General features: G+C 45.6%; 2 protein-coding genes across 3 annotated transcripts; both read right to left on the bottom strand.

The window, feature by feature from the left end:
* Positions 1-2: 2 nt before the first annotated feature.
* On the bottom strand, positions 3-4,466 carry LOC117852578 (general transcription and DNA repair factor IIH subunit TFB4). Of its 2 annotated transcripts, none has more exons than XM_034734730.2 (12): positions 3,974-4,466; positions 3,784-3,872; positions 3,335-3,605; positions 3,204-3,250; positions 2,917-2,939; positions 2,795-2,840; positions 2,514-2,567; positions 2,340-2,408; positions 1,549-1,625; positions 1,254-1,349; positions 417-531; positions 3-285 (listed from the first exon to the last, which is right to left on the bottom strand). In XM_034734730.2, exons 1-11 carry the CDS (start codon positions 4,002-4,004, stop codon positions 474-476), a joined length of 861 nt encoding a protein of 286 aa, XP_034590621.1. In that variant the 5' UTR covers positions 4,005-4,466; the 3' UTR covers positions 3-285; positions 417-473. The 2 variants fall into 2 exon arrangements, with proteins under 2 accessions (XP_034590621.1, XP_034590611.1); XM_034734720.2 differs by having other exon boundaries at positions 2,917-2,954; positions 3,974-4,185.
* Positions 4,467-6,350: 1,884 nt separating this feature from the next.
* LOC117840212 (65-kDa microtubule-associated protein 3) lies at positions 6,351-9,434 on the bottom strand. Its single transcript, XM_034720680.2, has 8 exons — positions 8,960-9,434; positions 8,619-8,843; positions 8,296-8,532; positions 7,856-8,215; positions 7,445-7,753; positions 7,228-7,315; positions 7,063-7,136; positions 6,351-6,948 (listed from the first exon to the last, which is right to left on the bottom strand). Exons 1-8 carry the CDS (start codon positions 9,038-9,040, stop codon positions 6,616-6,618), a joined length of 1,707 nt encoding a protein of 568 aa, XP_034576571.1. The 5' UTR covers positions 9,041-9,434; the 3' UTR covers positions 6,351-6,615.
* Between the last annotated feature and the right edge of the window lie 5,263 nt (positions 9,435-14,697).

Below are 14,697 nucleotides of genomic sequence, written 5' to 3'. Positions count from 1 at the left end.
AATAGAAAGGGTAACCATGCCATGATGTTTTCATTGGTATTTTTCCGTTTTTTTGACAACAAGTCATCACACACAAGTTCAAGCCACAGGTTTACAGTTCTGCTCCCTGAGAGAACTAGGTCCAAAATCAAAGTGTGTTTGCCCCAAAATTCATTTGCATCACAAAAATTTCACTGCCATTAGTGTAAGCAGCATTACTTATCGCCTTTCACCAAATCCTGTCCCATGAGATTCGGAAAGCATGGTGCACGCTCTTGTCTTGGGCAAATCACAAACACAGGTAGCCTGATATCAGGTACGGAAATTGTTATTAGTACATGCATGTTGGGCGTATCTATGTTGGTATATATGATCAAATACTAGTATAACGCAGAACATGTGAAGGTGCTCATCCAAGAAGATAATCCGGAACGAACCTGTAGAGAAACATTTGAGCAAAGCATGTTGGTCAACAGTTAACTGTTTACATACTACTACTTGCTTTGATCTGGCATGGAATTCAAATCAGGCATGACACGGCTGAATTCTGACCTGCAACCAAAGCAAGCAAATTAAACTCCATCAAGATTTTATGATACCAAAGGGAATCGATAGTAATAACTTTTGTAGTAACTTAACATGTTTCCTAGTAGTACAAACAGATGGGCCAGACATACTTTTGTAGTAGGTTTATTAGAACTGCAAAGCCTAAATAAACTTCGGTATGCTCTCGATTCTGCATAAGGTTGGTACTCAATTTCTTTTTATACTGTGTACTAGCATTTCAAAAAGTCAAACTTCATAAAATTTGACTAACTTAACGTATAATCTATAAATAGATTCATATTTGATAGATCTTGTAATACGACATTGATTTTGTAGCAATTCATAATATACTTTAAGAGAAATTTGTTGTCGAAGTATGCTTCTAGAAACCTTTACAAATCCTAATATGTCCTATGAAAAGAAACAGACGGAGTAAGAGCATAAAAATGACATCGCACATGTCCGAAAGAAAAATTAGGAGTAAACTTGGTAAGCATCTGGTTGTTTCAGTCCTCGAAGGTGCAATCTCAGCACATTTGATGCCGATCAATATTCAGGAAGTCAAATGGAGGGGAAGGAGAAGAGAACAAGACCATGCATATTTTCAAACAGAAACTGTGCAACTTGTGCCAAGAAACAAGAATGACATACAAGCTTACTATCATCAGAAGTTTTAAAAGAGAGCTCTGAGAGGGAAGAACACTTGAATCATTGAATGTAAGACCTACCCACAGGTTGAACACTTCTTCTGATTCTTGCAGAATATTGACAAACAAACTGAACAGACATATCCCATGTCAATAGTCTTCTTATGGCAGAAACATCTGCAAATCAGTAGACAATGTTGATTGCATTGAACTTCCAGCAGTATAAGACAAACTGAATAACTTTTTTTAAGAAAGAATGAAATGAAATCCTGAGTTGCTAATGTGAATCAACCTTTTAATTTGTTTGTAAATTTTTACAGAAAGAATTATGGATACTGTATTGGATGCTTAATAGAGGAAATTAAGAAGCACATACGAAGCACGAAAATCCACTCCAAGGGTCTTAGGAAGGCGCAAAAATGTTCTTGAGTGCAAATCAGTTGCAAATACAACCTGCATTATTGTTGAAATGTGTCAATGAGCTTGAGAAAACTAATTAATTTCTAAAATTGAAATAAGCAGCAAAGATCCTGTATACAAACATAGGACCACTATTTCAAAATGATATGAAATTCAAACACCAAGTTATCGATAGAAAGGTATTGCCAAATCTTAAGTGAAGAAAGAGATTTGTGTAACAAGTAGAGCTCAGTTCAGTATCTCGGACATGTGCAGATCTATTGCTTAGATTCAAATAACTTGCAAAAAAATTTATAAACATAAGCTTTCATTTGGTATAATGTTTGCAAACCCTAACGTAGAACAATGACCAATCAACAAATATTTTATCACAAGGCATACATAAATGCCCAACAAATTTCTAAACCTCTAAAGAACATGCAGAAGGCTAAAGATCCCTGATTTACTATTTTTCATTGCAAATCTACATAAAAAATCCAAAAGAAAATTATCAACTGATATCCTAATCAAATGGTAACTATGTCATTTCCCTTTTACAGGGTTGTTCCAGTATTGTGTGCTAAAACTTCCAAAGCTCAGTCATTCACTATTATGTGATAGACACACAGAATATGACCATAAAAAGATTATTCTGATGTAAGGACAATAACAAGAATATGAATACATCATCAAGCTATCACAAAGGTAAAAGACTGGGCTATATGAGAAGATATTTGAGAAGAAGCAACAGGAGCCTGCATAACTTACAGCAAGATACTGAAACAGCCCATTTAGCTCTTGGGGCTTCAAATAAACTCCCCCTGTTATGTATGAAGCCTGCAAAGTGAAGCACAAGTAACTAGTCAGCAAGAGAATGCTGTGGCAGCACAACATGTTGATAAATATCTATTCAGTAAAATTCAAGAAGGGGTAGAGTGTTACCTGTTGCAAGAAAGCAGAATCCTGTGTTCCCACAATACATGAATCAATCGGAACCTAAGATATTTGTAAAATATTTCAGTCATTATGCCATACTAGCTATATGAAGGCCATAAACAATTCTCCTATTAATGCTTATATTTATAATCACATTTCAATGTCCTGTTACTGACTTACTTCTGAACCCACTAAATGCACCACACTTGAAAAGTAATAAATAGTGATTAGCCAGTGAAATGAAAGGACCAAGAGACTAAAATTGGGTAAAAGGACTGATGTGATACCATGGAGCGTTGAGCAGAAAATATTGAATTCATCACTGCCACATATCTGCACGTGTTTGATTCAGTAAAAACCAACTTCTGAAAAAATATAAAATACTGTCTTGATGGAGGTGGACACATACTGTTCAGGACCATCTGGAGAACCCTGCAGGCACAGAATCTGTATTTCATGTTATTATCAACTATCAGGCATCATAATATCTTATGTGCAAGAGCACTGACTACAACAATTTAAGGGAAACACACAAAGCAATATTGTCAATCAAAAGACGGGTGACTTTATTGTTTTGACAATTGCAATATTCTACCTAACTGATATATACTTTCTTCTAAAGCACTTAATCGGTAGCAAGGATGAAGACCCAAACATTATCTAAAACCCTACATGAGAACAGGTATAGGTACTCACCCGAGGTTGCGGATGTCGAGTCCCAGACCGGAAAATCCTCTGTATATCTATACATCCTCCATGTTAAGCAACACAAACACAAATAAGATAGGTGAATGTGCAGGAATCAAGGAATTCAAACCATAGGATACAACACAAAGCAAGGGACAGCGCCCCAGACAGCAGCGACGCAGCATTGCCAGAAACAACAGAACCGTTGCCTGCAGTGGCACGGGCATCTTGTGCAATGAACTCCTCCACCTTGCGGCTTGCCTTGTCAAAGGTGGCCGTGACGCCTACACCACCAGCAGCGCTGGCATCGCTGGAATCAAAGATGTAGGAGCAGGAGCTGACTCCCGCGGCAATGACGACCACACGGTTGAGGTGGTTCAGCAGCAGGAGCGAGTTCACGAAGTGGACCAGCTGTGCAGACATGGACATTACATCAAGTTAAAGGGGGAATGCCAAAATCTAATCTAATGGATCAGGGCACAGTTAGCAAATCGCCGAAAATCATCATCTATAACAAAAATCATCATCGAAAATCCAGCGAGGAAGCTGGCTGAGGGAAGGAAGAGGAGGGAGAGTTAGGGTTGCGTACGTTCGCGAAGAAGTCGGCGAAGGGGAGCGCGGCGGCTGCCCAGAAGAAGGGGTTCGTGTCGACGACGATCACGACGAGGCTGACGTCATCTGCACGCGCCGGCGGGCGGCACGAGAGCACGAAGGCTCGTGTTAGTTGGAGCGATGCGGTGCCGCGGAGTAGCGGGACGCGAGAGTTGGGCGTGACTCACCGGAGTAGAGCTTAGAATGAGCGGAGCTCATGGTCTCCGGCGGCGGCGTTGCTCGCGGATTGGCGCCGGCGGGGGGCGGAGCTGCGGCTGGGGCGGCGGCGCTGGTGGTGCGGCGGCAGTTGCCGCGGTTGGGAGCGGTGGAGCTCGTGCGCGTGCTCGGGGATGCCTGTGAGCCAGGGACTAGACGTGGGCCTGGCCCAATTTTGTGTGCCTAGGCCAAACGATTCTGGGCCTAAATTAGGCTCGTACATCCTTTTGCTTTTGCAATTTTCTATCATCCGGATTTTTCTATAAGAGTAAATTTCATGGACGTCCCTGGCCGGTTCTTGTCGGGATCCCCTACTATGAAATTTTACATTTTGAGCTCCCTAAACTATTGAAGTGGGTCGTCTAGGTCCAAATTTGCCGCGCTGCATCACGGGAGCTGGGCACGACGACGGTAAGAATAAGTGGAACATATGGGACCCACATGTCAGCCTCTCTCCCTCCCATGCTCCGTCTTCTTCCTCTCCCCGACGGTCCGACCCCCACAAGCCCGTCACTCCTTCTCTAGCGCCGCCGCTCCTCGTCTCACATGCTTGGGCCGCGCCCGCCGCTTGCTCACGCCGTGGCGGTGTAGATCTGCCGCAGCGCGATGGCGCGCTACGCGGCGGCGAGGCGGCGTCCCAGGGCGCCGACCTCGGCGCGCAGCCGGGCGTTGGTGAGCCGGACCAGCGCGGCACCTGGACGCTGCGGAGCCACGCAGCGAGCTCTCAGTTGCCGACGCGGAGCCTGGTGGTGGCGCGCGCGGGGCTCCTCCAGGTGCCGCTGCTTGCGGGCGCGGGACCGCCGCGCTGACTCCCGGTTCGAGGTCATGCGCCGGAGCCGCCACTCTGCCTTGCTGAGGCCGGCGCAGAGGCGGGCTCAGGATTGTGACCATGGTATTTAAAATTTCAAATGGCAAAAAAAAATTTGGCAACCTAAACTATAGTCGCAATACATAATTGACCTAACTTGAAATTTTAAATTTCAACACATATATGTAGCATTGGCAAATTTGCAATAACAAATGGATCAATTTTAAAAAAAATTGCTATGCAATCCCAATTTTATAAACAATCGCACTCGCCTCAATATTTTGCTGCAGACCAGCAGTCCTGCAGTTTTTTTGTGGTGTCGATGGCTCTCAGAGCAGGCAGATTGGCAGAGCCACGAAGGAATGGAGCGCTCCGCCGCTCCCTGCTCCGGTAGTCTGCCGCTCGCCGCTGTGGTGCTGCGCACCTACGCGCAGCCCCGTGTAGCTTGCCAGGTGCCGAACGTCGGCGCGCGTTGCCTCCCATCTCCGACCATTGCAGCGGCGTCGGAATCCCCTCTCTGGCTCGCCGTCGGGCCTCCCCACCGCCGCCGGCCTTAGTGAGTTACGGAGTTAGGGTTGGGGTCGTGAATAAATTGAAGAAGCTCGGAGAGGAATGAGCGCTCTGCCGCTTTGTGCTCGGAGAGGAGATGGAATGGCCGAATGGGCCAGTTAGGCTATTGGGCCATCATCGGGTGGGGGGAAGGAGAGGGGTCAGGTAGGTGTTCATATGGGCTTTTTTTTGTTTGGATTGAATGTTAGGCTGTTCATTTTTTGTTTTACATATATATCCATTGGATACATCACATATACAAAATTTTATGGCAAAAATAATGGGTATTGAACTGCACACCCTTAATCAATGTAGGCCCGCCACTGGGCCAGCGCTGACGTCTCCTCCTCCGGTGGTGTCGGTGCCGTCGTCGTCGTCGTAATGTCCACGGGCTCGGATCCCAGGCCAAAGTGATGTCGGTGAGGAAGGCCTCAAGGGCGGGGTAAGAGGAGGGCCGCGCCGGACCAGGAGCATTAGATTCGTGGGGTCGGGGAGAGGAAGAAAATAGAGCAGGGGAGGGAGAGAGGCTGATATGTGGGTCCCACATGTCAGGTTCCACGTATTCTTTACGGCCATTAAGCCATGTCAGCTCCCTTGATGCGGTGTGGCAAATTTAGACCTAGACGATCCACTTGGAAGTCTAAAATGTAATTTCATAGTATAGGGATCCGGATGAGAACCACCCAATAGTTAGAGACCAGCTATGAAATTTAGTCTTCCTATAAATTTCATGGTCTTTTTTGCCCTTCATTCACAAACTTTTTTTTGTGGACTCTTCATTCACAAACTCACCACTATTTCCGGATACGTTCTCATGAAATTGCAACTTTGGGATTTTCATATTTCCAGGACCAGCTAAGCCTGCATGTCAGCAACATGATCATCATCACCCGGGCCCACATGTTAAACTTGACCGGTACGTGGTCGTTTGAAGGCTTGGAATTCGATTTTGTTGCAAAAATGACACGTTAATACTTTGTGATTTCGTACTCTCTGTTGTACATTCATTTTTGCTGCAGAAATAACATCGCTGTGATTCTGTACATCCTAGTAACAAGACCATGCTACTCTATATAATCTCTAAGAAACTGTGTAGTAAACAGTTAGAATTCACTGAAGATTCAGAAAGATGTTGATCGAGATGCCTGTGACTGTGATTTCAGCTCACTACCATGGTCCATGGCCATAGCTGAGCTCTCCTCTCCTAGTGATGCTCGGACAGACTGACCATACAGACCGCTAGAGCAACCAGTGAGTTCACTCGAAGGAGTCGGACGAGAGCATCTGGCCCTCGTCGCTGGCGCCCCGCCGCGCGGACATGGGCGACTTGAGGAAGCTCGGCGTGCCCGGCCTCGACGACGCCGCCGACGCCTTCCTGGCGCTTCCCCCGCCGCCTCCGCCGTTGCGGCCAATGGACAGCGTCCTGGTCACGTTCTTGATGTTCTTGGGCGGCGGCCGGGCCACCGGCGACGCGTCCCGCTCCGGCGCCGCCGCGCCCTGCAGCCGCCTCTGGTCCCGCTGCCTCTTCCGCTCCTGCTCCTTCTCCTTCCTCGCGTTGCCGTACTCATCCAGCATGTCCAGAAGCCCCTCCTGCGTTCGATTCGCCGATGAACATACATAAGATCATGTTCTTTCACAAGCACGCATTTCTTGTTTCAACATGAAGTCATTCATGAACAGCCATAGGTTTTAGCAAAGGCGTACACCATCGTACTCGAACTTGACGCCCCTCTCCTTCTCCCAAGCAACAACCTTCGCCGTCAGAGCTTCCGCCATTGCTGACCAACACCCAAACACATCAATTTCCTGGAACGATCCTGTTCATCAACGCTGAAGAACAGAGGTTTAGAAATCCTTGATTCTTATTACCCGGCATCTTGCTGACCAAGGCGCGCGCTTTCTCGGCGCGCTTGAGCACCAGATGCGTCCCTTTGCCCACATTGTACCTGTTCTCGTTCTGCAATCAAGCACACAAATGTTCAGTGATTTGTTTTGGAGCTGGAGAAAAATCATCTGTTTCTTTTGGAGATCATCAATCAGGATTCAGGAATGGAAGAATTCAGAAGCCTGATCTGATGACACCCACCCTGTTGTACTCCTCGAGCCATGACTCCTCCTCCAGCGCCGCCTGCCACTTGTCCATCCTCTCGAGGACGTCCTTCCTGCTGAACTCGAGATCCTTGGCCTCCGAGATCTGCACCTCCAGCCGCTCCAGGATCAGAGCTCGCTCGGCGTCGCCGTCGATGGCGTCGAGCATGGCCACGGCGTCGCCGTCGTGCTCCTCCGGCAGGCGCGCGCGGCGCCGGATCTCCCTGAGCTCCTCGTACTTCTTGGCGACGAGGTCTTTCATCCGGTACTCCTTGAGGGTCTCCAGCCTCACCACCTCCGCCTCCACCTGCACCGTGCGCACGCAACCCCGGTCAGTCAGAACGGGACGGCGGCGCGCCAAACTAGGCCTCACCGCCGGTCGAGATCAGATGACATCGCCACCACCGACGTTGCGTATGATGGCCGTGGACAGCGCGCCGGGCTCGGTGATCTCGTCCTCGGAGGCGGCGATGTTGCAGGCGACGCCCTGGAACCGGCGCTGCTCCTCCGCCGGCGTGTCCATCAGGTTCCAGAGCTCCAGCATGCTGCCCAGCAGGTCCTGCAGCTTCTCCATCCGGCCCCGCTTGATCTCCCTCAGCCGCTCGATCTCCGACGCCAGCCTCGCGATCGCGGCGTCGCTGAAGTGGCCGCCGGCGTGGTCGTCGCCACCGCCATGGGCGGCGTGGATCTCCCTGGGATCCATGCCGAGAACCAAGGATGAAGAATGGAGCTCCGCCACGAGCTCCGCCACCTTCCTGGTGCGAATTTCCTGTCCAAATTTGGAACAAAGAATGAGTAATTTATGTCAAGAATCGATCGATCAATCAGGAATTGTGAATTGATGTGAACCTTCTCCGACTGCAGGTGCTGCAGCCACGCCCTGAGCTCGTCGAGCTTGGTCAGCGTCAGGTCGGAGCGGTCGGCGACGACACGAGGCTGGCCGCCGCCTAGGTTCATCTCCTGCTGTATCCTGTTCACCCGCTCGGTCACGTCGGAGAACTGCCGCCGCCTGTCCTCCCGCCGCCGCCTCATCTCCGCCAGCTCCGGCGCGATCGAGCCCAGCTCCTCCTTGAGGCTCCCCGTGCCCTGGCCTCTCAAATCCAAATCCGTCGTCAGGCATCGATCGTCGATCGGCGTGCAATGCATCACCGTGCCATCGGCATGTTTGTTACCTGCAGCGAGGAGCAGGCCGTCTGCACGGTGGCCGGCGGCTCGCCGATGGTGGCGCAGATGGCTGCGACCTCGGCGACAGAGTCGGCAATCTCCCGCCGGAGCTGCGCCCTGTGCTGCCGCACCTGCTCGACCTTGGCGCGGTAGACGTTGAGGCACTCCTCCTCCAGCGCGTGCAGCATCCCCCGCCGGTCATCCTCCCCTTCCCCGATCTCGTCCCACATCTCCTGCGTGGAATCAACAAATTAAGAGCGGCGGCATTCAGCAGATCGCCGGCCATTGATCACCGTTACCGGCATGCATGAGGAGATCGAAAGATAGAGACGATGCAATGGGCACGGACCCCGAGCTCGTGCAGCAGCTCCTCGCGCCGCGGCTCCATCTGGAAGGGGAACAGGATGGCCCTCAGCTTCAGGGAGAGCATTGGGCTCCGCCGCGCTCTCCTCGCCTCATGCTTTCTTCTATCTTCGTCGTCCTCCGATCAGCTCAAGGACGCGCAGCAATGGCGGCGAATGCGAACGGAACGAAGAGTGGGACGTGAACAACTACGGCAACAACGAACACTAGGTGCGGCGACGAGGGGTGCAGGCGTGAAGAAGAATCGTCGTGGGCGGATTGCGATCGCGAATTGTTTGCACGAGGGATTCCGCGGGCGGAAAGGGGGAAAATTGGGAGAAGAGAGAGTGATCGAGGCTAAAAGAGGCATGCAGATGCATGGGGAGAGGATGCCATGCGTGTGCATGTGCACGTGTGGAGTTTGGGTGGCGACGAGCCATGGTGGCCCAAAATAGGATTAGGAGTAAGAAAGAAGACTCACTCTACCCAAGATCGAGGAATGAAGATGAACAAGAAGGGGTACCTAGCTACTTTGAAGTCGTTGAACGTATTTTGTCTTAAAAATTAATTTCATATATAACCATATGTATTATTGATTTGAATGTTATTGTGGTAAAAGTTACCATATGTTTTCAAAGTAAATATTTTAAGGTTGATGAGCACACTAATAGGAAAATTCGCATGGCTTATCCATGTTGGCTCGTATATATGTACCGGTAAATTTGGAACGTTCCGCAAGTGTTGTCCACTGACATGCATGCTTACTTGAATATTTGTGTCTACTCCTATGTGATTATTTATGTTAAATCTTAAAACTAACTGTGAATATTTAAAAATGTAGGTCAACTTTTACACGATTGAAAGTTGGTGAGGCTGAGTATTAGTACGCTTCAACACTAAAAAAAAAATTGCGCGATGTGATATAGAGAGTGATACTTATAAGATGTCTCTTGCTCTTTCCATCCCAAATTATTAGTCATTTTAATTTTTTTAAGTTTATAAATTTTACTACGCACTTAGATATATATTACGTGGAGATGCATAAGTAATTTGTGATGGAGGAAGTATGTGGTGTTTGGTTGGCTCAAATGTAACGTAATCTGATTACAAAAGGTAATGAATCCCATTACATATGTTTGGTTGCGGTGGTTTGTAATCAATTGACACTGTAATCGAATCCCTTACCTAAATAATATCTATACAAGCTTGTTACCCTTCCTCCCCCACCGTAATCAGATATAGCACCCACACAGTAATCTGATTACGACCAGAGTGCAATCAAACAAAGAGGGCAATCACCTATTCCACCGCCAACTACACTGTAATCCGATTCCCTTTGCGTTTACATTACCTTAGCACGAACCAAACACTATAATTGTATAATGGCTGTACATGACATCTGTACGTGTACATGTATATATACGTGGGTCAAGCTACCGCGTGTGTGCACGTACACGTCACGCGTAGCAGCAGCAGCGTCGTGTACTCGTGTAGTAGGTTGAATTCAACGTCGTGTACTCGACACAGAGCTCTGTTGGTTTGACCATGCACGCACACGTACGTACGCGCGCACGCACCCAACCTGCGAAGAAGCTTCTATCGTCACCGCCGTCGACGTCGCCGACGAGCCTGCTGCCTGCCCGTCGCCGTCGCTGTCAAGCAGCTTCTTGATGGATCAATTCGCCGTGACGGCGACTCGAGTCCAACACCGCGTGGAGAAATCGAGGCACGTACGCGCGCCCGCCCGTTGACGGGCCTGTTTGCTTGCAGTCCTGGCGCAGTCAGGGGCATCCAACCGCAGGCAGTCAAAATCGACGGCCTGGGTTAACTGCCTGGACTAGTCAGGAAGATGCAGGCAGCAAGCAAACAAGCCCAACGTCGTCGCTGGCGTGGCCCGGCCGGGCGCGGAAGAGACAGGCGACGACCGAGCTAGTAGGGACCCTCCCTACCCTTGACGCCGTCCGCAGTGCCACGAAAATAATCAGTGACCACACTCTGTTGATTTGATCGCAATTAGCTCAACAGCGGACGTACTAGGGATCTCTCTCTCTCTCTCTCTCTCTCTCTCTCTCTCTCTCTCTCTCTCTCTCTCTCTCTCTCTCTCTCTCTCTCTCTCTCAGAACACGCAGAGCGAGAAAACTGTTTCAATCTTTTTTTAACGCCATGGGCTTCGGAACCACCAAATAAAATAGAGTTATGTACACGTTTCAATCATACACGTACAAACTTGATCTTATGTACATCATCTCTCTCTAGTTGCTTAGTTGGGAATAACAACTTGACACGTAAGTGTAGATAGGTAAAAAACAATGAAACATGAAAAAACCATATTGGTAATATCAGCCTGTGTGTAATTTTTTTTTCTAGAATCCTTGTTCCTCATGCAATTTAATTGAGTAGGTGAAGGTTCATTTTCAGATTTCATTTTCATTTTTTAGCTAAAAATGTTGTAAATGTTTAAAAATCATACGTTTTAATAGAAAATAGTCATCTTATGAGGAGGTTGAGTAGAAATAAAATAAGAAAATAAATAAAATAAAAAAATAAATATGCATCCTATTTGTTGCAAGGCCACAGAAAAATATCACATGGTGTACTTGCACACTTGGAATATTCAATGTAGTGCTACTCGAAAAAAAAATGTAGTGCTCATGCTTTATTTTTATAAAAAGGGCAAACTTAATCAAATATAAATAAAAAGAGACCGTATCTATCAAATAATAAGCAAATTTTAGTTGATACCAATCTAACCTTCAATTCTATGTAGAATCCACAAAAACGGGCGAAATAGATAGTGGAGAAATGAGGTAATAAATGAAACTCACTATAAACCTGGAGCCGGTTGCTAGGTTCCCTCCAGCTTCAAAAGTTCAAAATCCTTGCAATCATAATTGAGTCCAAATAAATGACGAGCAAATAAAATAGGAGCTATTTTCGATAATGCTGCACCGTTGGTTATGGACTACTCCCTCTGTCCTTTAATATCTGTCGCTGTGGGAAGCGTGCTGGTCAAACTTTTTTTTAAGTTTGACTATATTTGTAGAAAATATTAGCAACATTTATATTTTTAAATAAATTATTATAAAAATAATTCAACGATCTATCTAATGATACTAATTATGTAATCATAAATATTAATATTTTTTTAATATATTTGGTCAAAGTTGATTATGTTTGAATTCTCGTGAAGTGAGAACAACAGATAAAAAGGATGGAGAGAGTAGCTATTTGCAATAAAATAGGGATTTAGGAGGAATTCAGAAATCACTCTTAGTTTCATGTCTTCACACATTATGGATATATATGTAATCTTTTGTCAACGCAGAGGCTGGAGATATTTTTTATTTTCTAAAACGAATGTAGTCTTTTCTCATCGACCAGCACCAATACAATAACTTAATGGAAAATCTATCACCACCACAAATATGTACAAGTGGGCACAATGATCTAACAGAGAAAACTTTATGTTGGGTTACACGTGGATGTATAGTGACCGATAAAGATGGGACTGCGTGCCTACGAGTACGAGTAGACCAATTCAGGAACGCAGACACGGAGTTTGCTAGCAGCATACGCTCCCAAGTAAAAAGTAAAGCTTAATTTTTTTTGCGAGGCCAAAGTAAAGCTTACTACACGACATAACTTTGGGATACATGTATCTGGCACAATGCTCCCCAATTTCCTATTTTAGGTGCTTTAGGATTTTAGAAGGTCAAACTCTATAAGTTTTGGCAAACAGTTAATCAAATTATATGCATGTTTGTCTGAAACATTCACATTTCACAGTAACAATAAATAATACACGTTATATGACAAATTAATTACCACAATTTAATTTTGAAGTCTTTTCTAATCCAAATAATACACCCTGCATTTATAAATGAAGTATTCTAGAAAAAAATTAAACAAGTACTAAACCTGCTAACGTTTTGATATATAACAAGTTAAAATAGGTTTGTCCATGTCAATGGACAAAGTTTCACCGATAAATTGAACTCTATGTCAGCATCAAGATAACTATATGATTTTTGCCAGTCTAGTATCTCACGGATGCTCATAAGTCTAGAATTGTGTGCGTGTATGTATATGAGCATTTGCATCTTCGGAAAAAAAACCCAACAAAAAATCAAGCTGCCAATTGAACACATCCAACATCGATTAGACAAATGGCTGGGACACCTTACCATTGAACCAGGCGGCCACTAGTTGAGAGGTATTAGTATTTAACCACGAGGCTATTAGGATGGAAGAATGTGTGTATAGGATAATGGTGTGAGGATGCTTTCCAGGGAGAACGCCAGTGGGAAGCATGGAAAAAGGGTCACTGAGAAAGAAAGCAAGCGTTACTTATATATAGAACTCTGAATGTTTGTTGACTTGATCTGGTCATGAAAAATACTTTTCAAGGTCTTGAGAGCTAGGTCACTTTGGGCATCATGGCAACACCTTTGTTGCCCCCCTAGCAGCTACTCCCTCCGTCCCAAATTATAGGTCGTTTTGACTTTATTAGATTCATAGACTTTGTTATGCACTTAGATATACCCTATGTCTAGATACATAATAATATCTATGTATCTAAAAAAGTTAAAACGACCTATAATTTGGAACGGAGGGAGTACATGCCTACCTTCCCAGTGCCCACTGCTCTGGAGTAGGATCAGACCTCCTTTTTTGAGTTTACCAATAAAAAAAATATTTGGCAAAAAAGTGAAATCATACTTGTAATATAGAAATGTGACATCCTTGTTAGAGTCTGGATCTGAGAAGTATAAATTTAAGATGGTAATAGTAATATAATTCTAAGCTCGGTGATAACCATGAAATTCGCGGTAATGATGATATGACAATGACATACATGTGTAGGAAGTTTGAAAAGGTAGACAAATATTCAAGGGGGCTGTTTTGACCAAGACTGCTTCCAAGGAGGAATCCAGGTGCAAGGAAGGAGGCCTGGAAGTCAGTACAAGCTACAGTGACAGACGACTGATGAGAAGACGAGGCAAAAAATCAAACTAATTTTTGGTTAGTTTCGGCAGTCATGCAAGCTTCTGTAGCTAAGTGTCTCTGGATAATTGACTAAGATAGCGCTATTATGCAGACAAATTATAGTATATAGTCCTTGTGTAATCGGGCTTATTAGGAAACTAGATGGCTGCTATTAAACTTAAGGAACCACTAATAATGGTCATACCCGAGGAAATCATCGGCGAGTCATAATATTTTCTTGTGATTTTATTTTTTGGTAGATCCTTACTCGACTCGAAACTTAGGGTCTGTTCATTCTCTGTGGAGCGGATTCTATGAGAGAAGTGATTCTGTGCGTGAAAGTGATTCTCTAGCATAAACTCTTAAAATTAGGATGGAGAATCACTTCACAGAATCAGGAGAAGCTACTTTTTCCCCAGCTCACAGCCTCTTAGTTCATTTCAGAGAATCACTTCAGCAGAGAATTACTTCTCTCTGAAAAACTGTTTGGCAGAGCTCCTGCTGGAATCAGTTCAGGGAGCTCTGCCAAATGCACCCTTAACATACCACTCTTCTATCATTGACTTTTTTTTATAAGATTCCATGCTACAAAATATCCCTAGCAATCTAGCTACAAGAGTATCACTGTAGGTTTTCTATCCTAATTTGGACGGGAACAGAATAATTTGGATAACTTCTTATACCTTTTCTTATGTAAACCGCCCGCACATAAAACTTGCAACACGGAACAAACTTTGTACACCATTGAGCATTGACTCT

This window comes from Setaria viridis, chromosome 1 (assembly GCF_005286985.2).
Source record: "Setaria viridis chromosome 1, Setaria_viridis_v4.0, whole genome shotgun sequence".
Taxonomy (NCBI): Eukaryota; Viridiplantae; Streptophyta; class Magnoliopsida; order Poales; family Poaceae; genus Setaria; species Setaria viridis.
Note: the sequence above shows the minus strand (reverse complement) of the source record. Positions and strands in the feature narration are given on the sequence as shown.

Coding starts and splice junctions, on each gene's coding strand:
- LOC117840212 (XM_034720680.2), bottom strand. CDS start 9,040: ATGCTCTCCCTGAAGCTGAGGGCCATCCTGTTCCCCTTCCAGATGGAG. Junction 8,844..8,959: donor AGCTGCTGCACGAGCTCGGG/GTCCGTGCCCAT, acceptor GATTCCACGCAG/GAGATGTGGGACGAGATCGG. Junction 7,754..7,855: donor CCACGGCCATCATACGCAAC/GTCGGTGGTGGC, acceptor CGCACGGTGCAG/GTGGAGGCGGAGGTGGTGAG.
- LOC117852578 (XM_034734720.2), bottom strand. CDS start 4,004: ATGAGCTCCGCTCATTCTAAGCTCTACTCCG. Junction 2,841..2,916: donor TCTCCAGATGGTCCTGAACA/GTATGTGTCCAC, acceptor AAACACGTGCAG/ATATGTGGCAGTGATGAATT. Junction 1,350..1,548: donor GGAGTGGATTTTCGTGCTTC/GTATGTGCTTCT, acceptor ACTGATTTGCAG/ATGTTTCTGCCATAAGAAGA.